The 13,447-nt window shown below is 32.9% G+C and overlaps 2 protein-coding genes across 2 annotated transcripts; one reads left to right on the top strand and one right to left on the bottom strand.

The window, feature by feature from the left end:
- Nucleotides 1–5,713: 5,713 nt before the first annotated feature.
- Nucleotides 5,714–7,518, top strand: LOC129883691 (uncharacterized). The gene is made up of 4 exons (XM_055958304.1): nucleotides 5,714–5,833; nucleotides 6,858–6,929; nucleotides 7,074–7,181; nucleotides 7,294–7,518. The coding sequence occupies exons 1-4, from the start codon at nucleotides 5,714–5,716 to the stop codon at nucleotides 7,516–7,518; spliced, it is 525 nt and encodes a 174-aa protein (XP_055814279.1).
- A 1,838-nt stretch (nucleotides 7,519–9,356) lies between these two features.
- LOC129883012 (uncharacterized) lies at nucleotides 9,357–12,623 on the bottom strand. Its single transcript, XM_055957549.1, has 3 exons — nucleotides 12,344–12,623; nucleotides 9,898–10,038; nucleotides 9,357–9,811 (listed from the first exon to the last, which is right to left on the bottom strand). Exons 1-3 carry the CDS (start codon nucleotides 12,566–12,568, stop codon nucleotides 9,632–9,634), a joined length of 546 nt encoding a protein of 181 aa, XP_055813524.1. The 5' UTR covers nucleotides 12,569–12,623; the 3' UTR covers nucleotides 9,357–9,631.
- Between the last annotated feature and the right edge of the window lie 824 nt (nucleotides 12,624–13,447).

Consider the following 13,447-nt stretch of genomic DNA (forward strand, 5'->3'; position numbering starts at 1 on the left):
AAAAAGAAAGAAAAACAAGGCACAAGGAAAAAAATCGTTAAGTTGTGTACAAGTTCATCCAAACAAACTGATGTGGAAACAACAAAGAAACATTGATAAATAATAAAAGAAAAGGTAATCAAGATAAATGAAAAATAGAGAAGGAAAAGAGATTGTCCGTATTCTACAAAGCTATTTTTTTAAAAGCACTTAAAATAATCCAATCGAAGAATACTCTTAAATGGGTTTATAAAATCAAACTCAATGAGTCTAGTGAATGTCAACAAGGTGTGCTTGGTGGTAAAAGGATACAAGCAAGAGAATGGTTTCGATTAAGCATGTTTACAAGTAAGCAAATAGCTCGTGATATATGGTATTTCATTGCATAAACAGATATACCTCTACTTACACATGCTTACATGCTTAGTGCTTTTCATCATCAAAAAGAGGAAAATTGATAATACGAACATGGTTACACATATTTTCACGTTTGGTGTTTTGATGATAGACAAAGATACTGAAAATCCAGGTTCAACGGGAATTAGTTCCATTATGTGGATCAATTAAGATTCTCGCACATACAGAAGTTTAACTACAAAAAGCAAACAATTTGGCTCATAAAAGGTGACAATTTACACAAGCAAAAAACGCATTCCAGCAAACAGTGGCGGAGTCAGGATTTTGAATAAGGAGGTTCAAAATCTGAATAACTAGACGCACGAACTAGTCGAAGGAGGTTCGACATCTACTTTATATACATAAAATATTATTTTAATCATGTATAAATATTATAATTTTCTGCCGAAGGGGGTTCCTAGCTACAAGGTGGCTCCGCCACTGCCAGTAAAGACAAGTAGTAACAGTCGAGCAGAAGAATGAAGCAGAAAGAAGAAATAGTGATTAGTGTGTTCTGGCTTTCGTAGTCGATGTTGTTCCGAAGTTATTATTGATTTGTAATAAATCCTAATTTGAAGTGTGAGTGGTTGTGGTGAGGTTTGTAATAAGAAGAGAGTTAATCTTATGGGAGAATTGTTGGAACAATTAAAGTTAACTGTAGAGAAAAAGTACTAGAGTTAGTTCCTTAGATAATTCATTATAATCTGAAATCGTTCTTGAAAATAGTGAAGATTGATTGTTGAAATCTTACACGCTATAAATTATGATTTTTATTCCCTTGAGTAAGATAGTTTTTTAAGATAAAATTTGTGTTCTCTACTTTCCAGTTTACGATTAAGCATAAAGGAACTTGGTTCCTGCCCGAGTAGTTGGCACTACCTCTTACCAAAATCAATTAAAATCTTGGAGAATTTGAACTTCACTTGAAATCTTTGTAAGGAAAAGCCAAGAAAACATATCATATACTTTGGTTATATCCACTTTTATAAATACATAAGATGACTTTTATTTTTCTGATTTCCATTACCACGCCCTTTGGGCTATTAATATGTTCTTCAATATTTTTATTTTATTTTGACTAACATCTGCACTATATGAAGTCAATTAAACCATTTAATTAAAAAGGTCTTGCCAACATCCTATCTAACATAATAAGAAACTATCATATGACAATAAAAATACACATTGTTTAAGTTAAGACTCGGATATCTTGATAGTCATCCATTAAGTTGCTTTAAAGATTCATATGGATGCAAATCAGACAAACACACGACACGTAACAACAAATTTATCATTATGAATCTTAATTTTTAACAAAAACTGCAACATTAGCACAAACACAATAAATAAAGAGTTAACCTAATTAAGATCAAAGTCTATTTATATCAAGCTCCTGAAAAGACAAACTCATAACAAGGCTTCTCACAATCTGATCATATACCCAATATCCCTTACCCCCAACTGTTTTTATCACATAATACTCGATTTCACTTTCAACACCACAACCCACAATCAAGACGATGTGACACCTTCACTTGTTTCTCTTTCAGTACTTCTTTTAGAGTTGGTGTCGGATTCTTCTCATTCTACAACAGTTTTTCCTCTTGACAAAATAGGAATACACTTTATCAGAGTGAATACCTTCTTTTGCAAATTTGTAGTACTTATTATAATGACTATAAAAATATCTTGTTTTCTCGCAGTATTTGATATTTTTCGGCTCATTGATATTAGTATAGAAGAAATCGATAACTTTCCCACCGACATAAGCCCAACATGCCTCTTTTAAGAGAAAAAAATTCCACAAATACAAAGATCGTAAGATCGAAGACACGAGAAATTTTACCTTTTTAAAATGCACCTGAAAGCTCCCAGCAACTTTACACTTCCACAAATGGGATTGCTTCTAGAGTCGTCAATAATGTCTAGGCCCATTCGGTCAGTTCACTCCAATCTGTAATTTGATAAGAATGGGCTAAAATTACGCATCATGACAAACCTTACGACTAGATTACGCGTTTAGGATATAGTTTAAAATAATTACGGCTCGCAGTAAACATAGCTATCTATTTATGAGGTATGACAAATCTCGCTTGCGAGATATATAAATATATATGTATATGAGTTATCATTATACATTTTTTCTGACAAATATACATATATAATTCGACAGATATACATATACAATTCGCCTCTCGCTCGCCTCTCTCCTCCCTCTCTCGATCTCGCTCGCCTCTCTCTTTCTATCTCTCAATCTCGCTTGCCAAATATATAAATACATATGTATATAATTTTTTGACAAAATATACATATACAATTCTCCTCTCGATCGTCTCTCTCCTCCCTCTCTTGATATCGCTCGCCTCTCTTCTCCTCTCTCTCAATCTCACTTGCCAGATAGACAAATACATATGTATACCAATGTTTGTATATTTTGGTATACAAATAACTAATGGATATAGCGTTTGTATAATTCGCTACAACGTTTGTATAATGACAAATTAATGTTTGCCATTATAAGTAAACATATGGAGTAAGTATGCTTAAAAGATTTGTCATATATGAAAATTCCCCAAAATATTTAGAGTTCATTTGAGAATAGGGCTTATTAGCCCGCTAGCATGTTGGGCTTAAGACAAAAAGATTGGGTTAGCCCATGGGCCAAATAAAAAATAAAATAAAATCGGAAAACGCATTTAAATATACAATATTAAAAAAATATTTATCATTTATAGTAATAAAAAAAATTTCACTGAACACTTATAATATAGTTTTAATACATGTTGCACTATTTATAAAACATTTATAATACAAGTTTTATAGATGGATAATACATTTATCACATACTTTAATAGACTTATAATACATTATGTCAGTTTCTTACTACACAAACATAATATATATTTTAAAACACTTATAATACATTTATATTGTATGCATAATTCACTTTTAATACAATTGTAGATTTATCATAATATTGCTATGTATTGCTATAAATGGTAATAAATAAAAAATATCGCTAAAATGAGTAATTAATTTTTAAAAAACACTCAATCAAGTAATTTTTCCAATAAAATAAGATATTAAAAATTACAAGTCCAAACTTAAAGTCTTAAACTATGCATATGAATATTATAAATTCAAAAATTCAAATTTTAAAAATATTTTCTTATATGATGGTACCAAAAATATTTATATAAATAACAATGATTTCAGATTGAAGTCATACAATCAAATTTTTACTTGAAGCCAAACTTAACAAATATTATTAAGATTATTTTATTTATGAATTTGAGACTTGGTTAACAAGTAGTAAACACCATGTGATATTGTCTTGTTAATATTTATGCTAACATTTTAAAATTAAAATTAAAAAAAAATATAATCTTTTAAAAAAAATGGGTAGGCTCGGCGCCGCCCCTAGCCCACGTATTTGTGGTTTGGGCCGACTATTTTTTTACCCCACCAAAATAATAGACAAATCTATCCTGACACGTAAAGTTTCAAAACTTGTATGGGTTAGCCCGAATGGGCTGGTCGACCCGTATTAAAGTTTTCATTTGTACTTGGATAGATATTACTATAAAATTAAGGATATGTGTGCCTTTCTCAAGCTAATTTCATACCTACTAACATCCTCTTGTTATAATGTCTCTCTGCTTCTAAACTTGGAAAGTATAATCCCGTAGGACGTCAAGTTCAAAGATCTCCAAGAAATTGTCTGTTCTGTGAAGAGGAAAACTGTAGTCATCGCTTCCTACACTGCAAGTCTAGTCACTATTTTGTCATGCCCTATATGGTATTAGGGGAGTTACTGACCAATTGGAGTGCTGAAAGGTAAAAAAAAAAACTGTGAGGAAGATCTGGAAAATGTTACTTGTTTGTGTTTGCTGGGTATTATGGCAGGATAGGGATACTAGATGATTATGGTTTTTGGCTTCTTGGTGTAATATAAAAGATACAAACAACTTGATAGATTTTATAGAGTACTACAGGGATGAAGAATTGTACCGAAGGAATGTTATCTTTTTGTTTTTGTATAGAAGGATCCCTAACCTTGTATTGGCCTAGCACCATCCTAATGCCAAGCTATTCTTCAATTAATATACTATTACTTACCTCTTTGAAAAATTATCTAGTAATGTCGTAGCACCATACTAAGAATCCATACAAAACGTTTGGTGCAATTATGGTGCAGAGTCGCAAGGAATTCGAATAAACTTATTAATTAACTTAGACAGTTCCGTTTATAAATTGATGGAACCAAATTTTATCATTGCAGAGTCATAATTTTCAAGAAACAATAGCAACATTATCAAAAACAACATTAAAGAAATACAAGTTAATGCAGTTAGTTGGAATTCAAAGCCTATCCCCATCTACGAATTAGAACAATCTACTCATGAAGCACTGAAAAAGACAAGCTCGTAACGAGGCTTCTCTCAATCCGAGCATAATCCCAATATCCCTAATTGACTCCCCAACTATTTTTGAACAAATAATACTTGATGCCGTTCTCCACCCCAAAACAAACGATTAACACTGATGGCGCCCTCCAGATGCAAGAAGTTTGATCCGAAAAAGAAATTTCACCTTTCCTTCATGCTCCTGAAAGCTCTCCAGCAAGTTTATTGGGTCAATCTTTTTATCAGGAAATAATAAATTATTTTAAAGAATAATTTTGCATTAATTGAAAAAAACTATCAACGTAAAAATATAGTTTTGAAGTTTTCATATTAACATTTCGTAATTTTAAATTAAATATTAATTCTTATTTTTGGTTAAAACTTTTTGGATTTGTTTCTCTCTCTTTTCTGATCACTGACAAAATATTACTACGTAAACAAGGCACAGCTCCATTACAGAATCAGCCTTGCACAGCTCCATTTCCAAAGCCCCTACCTGCAAACATAAAGGTTCATTTCTCTTTATTTTCTTTACTTATTTGCACTCTTTGCAAATAGTGAAATAAAAATATAGAAAGATTTGATCCTTTTGCATTTTCGAGTTTCTCTACCGACTAAGGGTTTGAACTTTGAGATTTTTTCGGAGTGTTTCTGTTAAATAAACAAATATCGGTACGTAGTGATAGTGTTCTTCATTTCAGAATGTCTACATCTTTACTTTAGGGCAGAAAGATTTGAACTTTGCGTGTTTCTCCGTTGAATAAATGGTTTGAGAAAGTGACGGTTTTGTAAGTTTCGGGTATGGTTGTGTATGAGAACTAAAAGATTAAATATTTTACATAACTTGCTTAAAAAAATTATATTTTGATGTGAGTTTAAGACTAATTAATATTGATCTATTTTTTTCTAATAGTTCCACTATCCCGGCCAAAATGTCAAGCGTACCGGACTACAACAAGTTACCGGTGGAGAAGTTCGCTGTTTCACGGCCAAGTTATTCATCGCCTGAAGATCCGCGCCTGTGTGAAGCTGAATTCTTCAAGGACACGGATGTAACTCTCCTTACATTTTTTTTACTGTTAAATTCCTTTCATTTGTTTTAACAAGACTATGTTAGCTAGTCTTGTATGTTGGCTCACATGTAGGTAGTAACATAGTACCTTTTCAAAAAATCTCATTTATAAGTTAATAATGGAGTTGGAATAATCAATTCCTAGTAGATAAACAAGTTTAACAATGGAGTTGGAAAATTTTTGTTACCAAGTTGATTGACTATATGGTCTTTCTTGATTCAATTTCTGTTATATTCTTTGGCTACAAATTAAGGAGGAATTAGTTGACAAGTGCTTAGCTAATTGTTGTTCTAGTCATTAATTTTCAGATTGGTTTATTCTCTTATTACCAATACCAAGATTGTTTATACCACAATTTTAGTACCAAATATGATAATCAAAATGACAGATATATGATAAAAAGGTTCTTTATATTCATCAATACATTTTACAAAATTCCATGATGTGTATTTTGTTACTAATTCTTAGTATGGGTTATTATGACGACAAAGAAAAGAAACTCTACATTCAGTGAAAGTTGGAAGTAGAAATCATCTTAGCTTGCATACTAGGTATTATACAATTGGAAATGTATAGCTTGATAAACCAAGCAGTAATTTAATCTTTGAGATGGTGTGTGATCTGCTAATATATAGCTTTTAATGCAGTGTAATTGGTCTTGGGTGGGAAAGAGTGGTTTGTGTACTGTGGAGTATAAGGGAAAATGCTGCAAGTTTGATAAACTTTACATGCATTTTCCTTTCATATATTTTGTCCATGAACTTACAAGTCTAGTGTTTGTGTGATTTTTTTGCTCATAATAGAGGCATGTTGGGCTTTTGTCGCGGCAAAAGCTATCACATCTCTATACTATTTTAAGTTGAACAAGCTGAAACCCTTGTCAAAACAACAGGTCATTGATTGCTTATATACTGTAATCAAAAGGCAAAAAAACGTTCAATACCACGAAGGAACAGGATGTTATACCAGTCATTACAATAAATACTATCAATTTGCAATGAAGGAAGGTGTTTATTCTGATGTGTTGTATTCCTATCTTGAAAAGAAGAAAAACTGTTGTAAGTTATCGAATGAGGTAAGCACATGCTATTGGATTTGTTGTTTACTTTTTGGTTGAATATTTTTTTGCAAGATATATGCTTATATTAATAATAAGAAGAAGAAATATGTCTTAACAACTAGATGTCTTGGTTTGCATTACATCTTTCAATTTGTGCAGGAAAAAACTAAAATCAAGGGATATAACAAGGTTGAAGATCTTGGTTTCGACAAAAAAGGAGTCAAAAATTTAATTCGACAACAACCCATCACGGAAAGTGTGAAAAATGTAAACAGCTTTAAGGGACATACGGGAAAGATAAAATTTCTTTTTACTCAACTTTGGTTTTGTGCTTGTTTATTCCATGTTTTATTTACTTTGAATTCATTTATTTTGATAGGATATTTATACAGGTCTAACCGAGAAAGAAATTCAATTTGAAACCCTACTTAAAAGTAGAAATGAGTCGACTGAAGGGCGTCATGCCGTATTTATTGTGGGCTTTGGCGTTGAGAACGGGATCAAATATTATTTGATAAAAAATAGTTGGGGAGTGAACTGGGGTTATGCTCGGGTTGAGAGGAGCATTGTTACGAGCTTGTCTTTTCCGGTTCTTGATGAGTAGATATGTTGAATTCTTGGACTGGATTAACTATTTCTTTATTGTTGTTTTGTATTATTGTTGCAATTTATTTGTAGAAAGGCTTTGAAGCCTAACTGGATTAACTAGTATTTTTTTTTACTATTATGATTCTCTTTTGAAAATTATGGCTGGTACTAATGAATTTGTTATATGTACATGCCTTTTCATCTTATATGAAATTGTAAAGCAACCTTAATGAATGGCTACAAAAAGTTGCAAAAACGATTCTTAACTGAAATGATGTGTATGTTTATGATCATGTCAAGCTAGTTTTTATTATGTCAGATGTGATAAGGTTGAACAATTTTGGTTTCATCTTTTGTAAACAGACACTGAATCATGAGTTAATAAGTTCTTTTGAATTCCTTGCGACTCTCCACCATATATAATTGCACAAAACGTTTGTATGGACTGTTTTGTTTGTTGCAAACGTGTTCGAAGGAATATGACATGTATATTTCGTACAAATGTTCTTCAAATACAGTAAAAAAATTGAGCTACTTACTTTCAAAATGTGAAACATTAGCTACTAGACCAAAGTTTTGTCGACAGTATGTATATGCAGGGATGATAGTTTATCCTGAACTATCATAAGAAAACACCAATTCAATGAGAACCATGATCAACAAACTGAGTTGAAAGAAATAGAGAGAGACCATTAGATAGTTCACAAGAAAAATCATCTATTAAAGGACAGCCCGGTGCACTAAAGCTCTCGCTATGCGCGGGGTCCGGAGAAGGGTCTGACCACAAGGGTCTATTGTACGCAGTCTTGCCTTGCATTTCTGCCAGAGGCTGTTTCCAAGGCTGAGAAGGGCCTGACCACAAGGGTCTATTGTACGCAGCCTTGCCTTGCATTTCTGCCAGAGGCTGTTTCCAAGGCTTGAACCCGTGACCTCCTGGTCACATGGCAACAACTTTACCAGTTACTCCAAGGCTCCCCTTCAAGAAAAATCATCTATTTAACTAGGAAAAAGAACTTAGCAACATCTCTGAAGGTTAATGAGGTTAGAGCCATTTCTTTAATCGGAGGATGCACGTAAGACCAACAAATTAAAGAAGACAACAATATTATTATTTGAGTCCTACCAAACTCCACATTAAACTGTTTTGGATTTTCATTCCCAACTTAAAAGTATTTTTTCCTGCTTTAAGCTAATTATATCGTAAAGGCACGTTGTGTGTCCTACCAAACTTCCCCAACTCAAGCCCTAAATGCAGCATCAATGCCCATCCTCATGACATTTCCTTACCTTAAGTTTAAAGATACGTGCAGGTTGGCAAAGTGATGCACAACACTTCAATTTGACAAGGGAAAGCACCTGATGTTTTTGCCTCATGCTTCATCAATGTAAGTTATTCATATAGCAGTTACGTTGGACCACCTTGCATATCGTAAATTCAGGCCAAATGTAAGTACTTTTATATGAAGGCCTCAAGGCCCATGCAACATATTTAACTCCAAAAGAAATAATACACCAATTTATTTATTTCTTATTTTGGGCAGGAAGGCTGAAGGTTCAAAATATGAGATGGAGGGAAACATAGTGAGGACTCGCCTAGAAAGGCTTCCCTATACAAGATGGTGATGCATGTATGCAGTTAAATGGTTGAAGTGCATGGCTATAAAGTAGAAGGGATCAGTTGAAGATATTTTTTCCCAGGTATAACATTATAGCTAATTGTCTCTATCAACTACTGATTGACTTGCTGCTTTAGGTGGTTGGTGAGGTAGTCAGACGACTAAAAACCTGTGATGCTTGCTAATGACATTGTACGCATTTTAGGTATTGTTTGTTTGTTACAATTAACAGGCCGTATGGTGGTTATAAAATGATTATTGTAGTACAATAGCACTAATAAACTTGTTTTTTAAGCAAAAAAAGAAATACACCCACATTGTAGTCTTAAACATGGAGCCATTACATATAGAGTTACAAGTCAGAAACATCAAAATAAATACCGTGTACCTTGCCAATGAGATGTCAACGAAAGATGAGAAAAACAATAATAGCTCTTTTTAGTAATAGAGAGCAAAGTTTTGTACATAAGAGCGCCAAAAGACGCAAGTCAGTGCAAGTATTTCAGTAACAAGTTAGTCGACCTTGCGCCTGCAAATTGGAAATTCTATTGGTCCCATAATCGGGATTTCCACCTTAGCTTGAAAAGTTTCTTCCTTCCCGTCATTATCGATTTTAAAGGTAATGTAGTAGGTAACGTCACGAGGACCACCTGTATTTATCTTCAAAATCTCCGTAACATTGCGTTCCTTCCCCTGTAGTTAATAATAGGTAAAAGTCAATACTTCTTATGAAGAACGGTGCAGCAGAAAATGAGCAAATAACAAGGTATAGATCATACATCATCACCAAAGTGCTGCTTGATTGCCATTGAAGCATAACCCTTGATCTCATCTACAAACTCAGGAAATCTTTCAAATTTTAGGAGGGGGTAGATGGGAGTATACATGCACGACCCAGGGTATTCATCAAAGTCAAAACCCTGTTAAGATACATACAAACAAAGAGATGAGAACTGCAACAGAATCAAAAAGTAATATTTTAGGGCATAAGATTTGAATTATGTGTGATCTGAACAAAGAGTAGAATATAATCAAAATTCAATAGTTGGAAACTTGTACCACAACATAATGTGTTTTGATGAAGCAAATTCTGTCATATACACAAGTTAAGCATGCACATATGTATGTATGTGCAGGCAAGAGGGTGAAACAGAAGATACGAGTTTCCAAACATTTCAGTTGTCACAGACAAAAAAGAACACTTCCAATTGTAGTGGACAGGTGGTTGGTGACATGAAAATGTATTTAATATCAACAGCAAAAGTCCATGAAAACCATGATATCATTTTTCCATTCAAACCCAAACCATATCATAGAGAGAACCTAAAACGGCAAAAAAAAGGAGAGAAATTGTATAGACAAGCTGTAATTTAATCTTTGCAACTTCAATTCCAGCAAGTATTGAATTGATTTTCCCATTCGTTTAGGAAAATTTCAAGTTAGTGCTTTGTGTATTGGTATTATTACCCATTAGGTTAGTTTTAATAAGGCGAAAATGTACAACATAATAGAAAAAAACAAGAACTTCAAACATCCAAAAGAAGAGTATTAACTTCAATTCCATCTACAATCAATTTTTGGACCATTAACATGTTAAAATCAAGCAAAACAAGGCACAAGGAGAAAAATCGTCAAGGCATGTACAAGTTCATCCAAACACACTGATCTGAGAACAAAGAAAAGGAGAAGAAAAAAAAAGGTGGCCATGATAAATGAAAAACAAAGAGAAGGAAAAGAGATCGCCAGATTCTGCAGGGAAATTAGGCATAAACTCTATATCCTGCAAAATTCAAACACACATATGTAGGCCTAAAAGTTTCGTACCAGTCAGGTAGTAACAGCCCCTATGGGGGTTAGAGTGTGGAAGTCTATCAGACTTCATTGAGGTTTGCTTGCTGCCAATGCCATCATTAAGGTGGGTAATGGAAGGAAGACATTATTCTGGCTAACAACTGGCTAGGACATGGAACCTTAAAAGATATATACCCTGATCTTTACAACACTGTAACATTTCCTGAAGCAAGATTAGACGCTAAATTGAACATCAAGGGAGGAAAATCACCTTTAGGAGGGTCTTAAAATGACTGGAATTAGAAGGCACGTTGAAATTCTTTATTACCTTGGAAGAATTCAAAGGTTTCACAGAATCAGAGGACGGTTTATCTACTGGAGGCCAAGTAGGGAAGAGATTTTTACTGTCAAGTCCGCATATTTCTCAGATTGTAAGTCGGACCAGCAGCTAACAGATTCGCCTTAGAGATACATATGGAAAGTCAAGTACAAAGGTCTTATGCTTCTCTTAAAAGGTGGCAAGAGAGGCTTGTTTTAACCCAAGAGAATTTGAGAAGGGATTTTCAATTATCCTCTAGGTTCTCTCTCTGTAGTTCAGAAAAAGAAACCACTAGTCATTTGTTTCTTCATTATCCTATGAACCAATCACTGACCAACTGTAGCAACTCTTCCCTAACATTATGGGCCTCAAATGGTGTATGCCAGCCAACACTTGTGACCTACTATAGAGATGGAATTGTATGGGGGTATAGTTAGACAAAAGAAATGGTGGAGATTGGTTCCTACTTTTATATGGTGAGCAATATGGTAGGAGAGAAACTCATGAGTTTTTGAAGACAGAAGTAGCTCTTTACAGAATTTCTTGATGAAGTGTTTATATTATTAGATTCGATAGGTGCCTTGTAAATTTATAGATGAACATAGCTGGTTCTACTACTCTTCCTCTCTGTAAGTATGGTTTTGGCACTGCCCTAGTGCTTACTTTCTCTTATTAATATACATGCTACCATTCTCAAAAAAACCAAGTATCAAATTTAAGGCGTAGCATTACATTAATAACTCAACCATTTGCTCGTGACTATATGCACAAACTGAGGTGTCGTAGATTAAACTATTGACTTAGAAAAAATATACAGAAAGTTTGTTTTCCCGTAAGTTACTACATATAATTTTCCACATTATTCTAATAGACATTGTGATAAGTGGCTAGTGAAAAACATAATATAATGGAATGAGAAAGTTATAGTGTTCATAAGCATCTATTAAACTATTGGCAAATTCATTTTTGTTATGCAATTTCTAGACCTGCTTTGAAATGTTTTTCCTTAAGCCGAGAACCTATCTACCTCCCAAGACAGAGGGAATGTTATTTTGATGGCAATTGCGATAAGTAGGTAATGAAAAAAAAGGAATAAGGAAAAGGAATGAACATACATCGCTCTCGTTTAGCTGTTGAAAGTACTTGATAAAGACATCCCTATCTGGCCAAGTATACCAATCATCCGGATCATACTCGAGCGGCTCTTCATTCCCATTTTGGTCTTCATCCTCAACCTTCAAATCACATTCGGTTTCATCCTCAGCCTCAGATTCCAGTTTCAATTTCTTCTCCGGTGGTGACTCTTGTTCACCCCTTCCACATCCACACGGCACCGGCATAGTTGTCAAACCCTAACAAGATCATTTTTTGTTATTCTCAACTTTGCTTTTTCTGTGTTTCTTGGCATATTATATACTTGTTCCGTCCAACAATAATTATCTACTTTTATTTTGCACACTTCTTAAAAAAATCATAAATAAAAAAATAATTTTATTATATTACCTTAAAAATATAATATCTTGAAAAATATAATTGAGATATGACTATAATTAATGATGAAGGTAAATTAGGAATTAACTATAAAAATTATTTCTTAATTGAATAAATATTATATACTTCCTCCATAATTATCCACTTTTATTTTGCACACTTCTTTAAAAAAATCGTAAACAGACAAATAATTGTATGAAATTACCTTATAAATATAATGTCTTGAAAAATATAATAGAGATATGATTATCATTAATGATGAAGGCAAACTAGGAATTAAATGTAAAATTATAATTAATAGTAAAATTATCTCTTAATTTTATAAATTGGATAAATACTATTGAAGATCTATTTTATATAGTAGACAAGTAAATATAAATAAAGAGAGTAACAAATATACGCCTCATCAAATAAATACAGGAATAGGCCAAATATATATAGTTTCAAATAAATAAATAAATATATTGGGAAAAGGGTCAAAAATATCCATAAACTATTTAAAATGAATAAAAATGTCATTCGTTTATAGTTTGGTTTAAAAATGCCCTTATCATCAATATTTTGATCTCCTTGTTGTTATTTAATGGATCAAAAATGCCCCTATTGTTACAAAATGATAAAAAAAATGTCTTTTTCCTAATAAATATTTTTAAAAAAATCTTGTTCCTTATAAAAATATTATTTTTAAAGAACTCTATTCTTGTTTTCTTTATTTTTAAACCACTTTA

The sequence above is a fragment of the Solanum dulcamara genome, chromosome 3 (assembly GCF_947179165.1).
Source record: "Solanum dulcamara chromosome 3, daSolDulc1.2, whole genome shotgun sequence".
In the NCBI taxonomy this organism is placed as follows: domain Eukaryota; kingdom Viridiplantae; phylum Streptophyta; class Magnoliopsida; order Solanales; family Solanaceae; genus Solanum; species Solanum dulcamara.

What these genes read in the sequence shown, in the direction of transcription:
- LOC129883691 (XM_055958304.1), top strand. Translation starts at nt 5,714, where the DNA reads ATGTCAAGCGTACCGGACTACAACAAGTTACCGGTGGAGAAGTTCGCT. An exon ending in AATTCTTCAAGGACACGGAT is followed by an intron (nt 5,834 to 6,857) that starts GTAACTCTCCTT and finishes TTTGCAATGAAG; the next exon opens with GAAGGTGTTTATTCTGATGT. An exon ending in GTTGTAAGTTATCGAATGAG is followed by an intron (nt 6,930 to 7,073) that starts GTAAGCACATGC and finishes CAATTTGTGCAG; the next exon opens with GAAAAAACTAAAATCAAGGG.
- LOC129883012 (XM_055957549.1), bottom strand. Translation starts at nt 12,568, where the DNA reads ATGCCGGTGCCGTGTGGATGTGGAAGGGGTGAACAAGAGTCACCACCG. An exon ending in AACAGCTAAACGAGAGCGAT is followed by an intron (nt 10,039 to 12,343) that starts GTATGTTCATTC and finishes GTATCTTAACAG; the next exon opens with GGTTTTGACTTTGATGAATA. An exon ending in AGCAGCACTTTGGTGATGAT is followed by an intron (nt 9,812 to 9,897) that starts GTATGATCTATA and finishes TATTAACTACAG; the next exon opens with GGGAAGGAACGCAATGTTAC.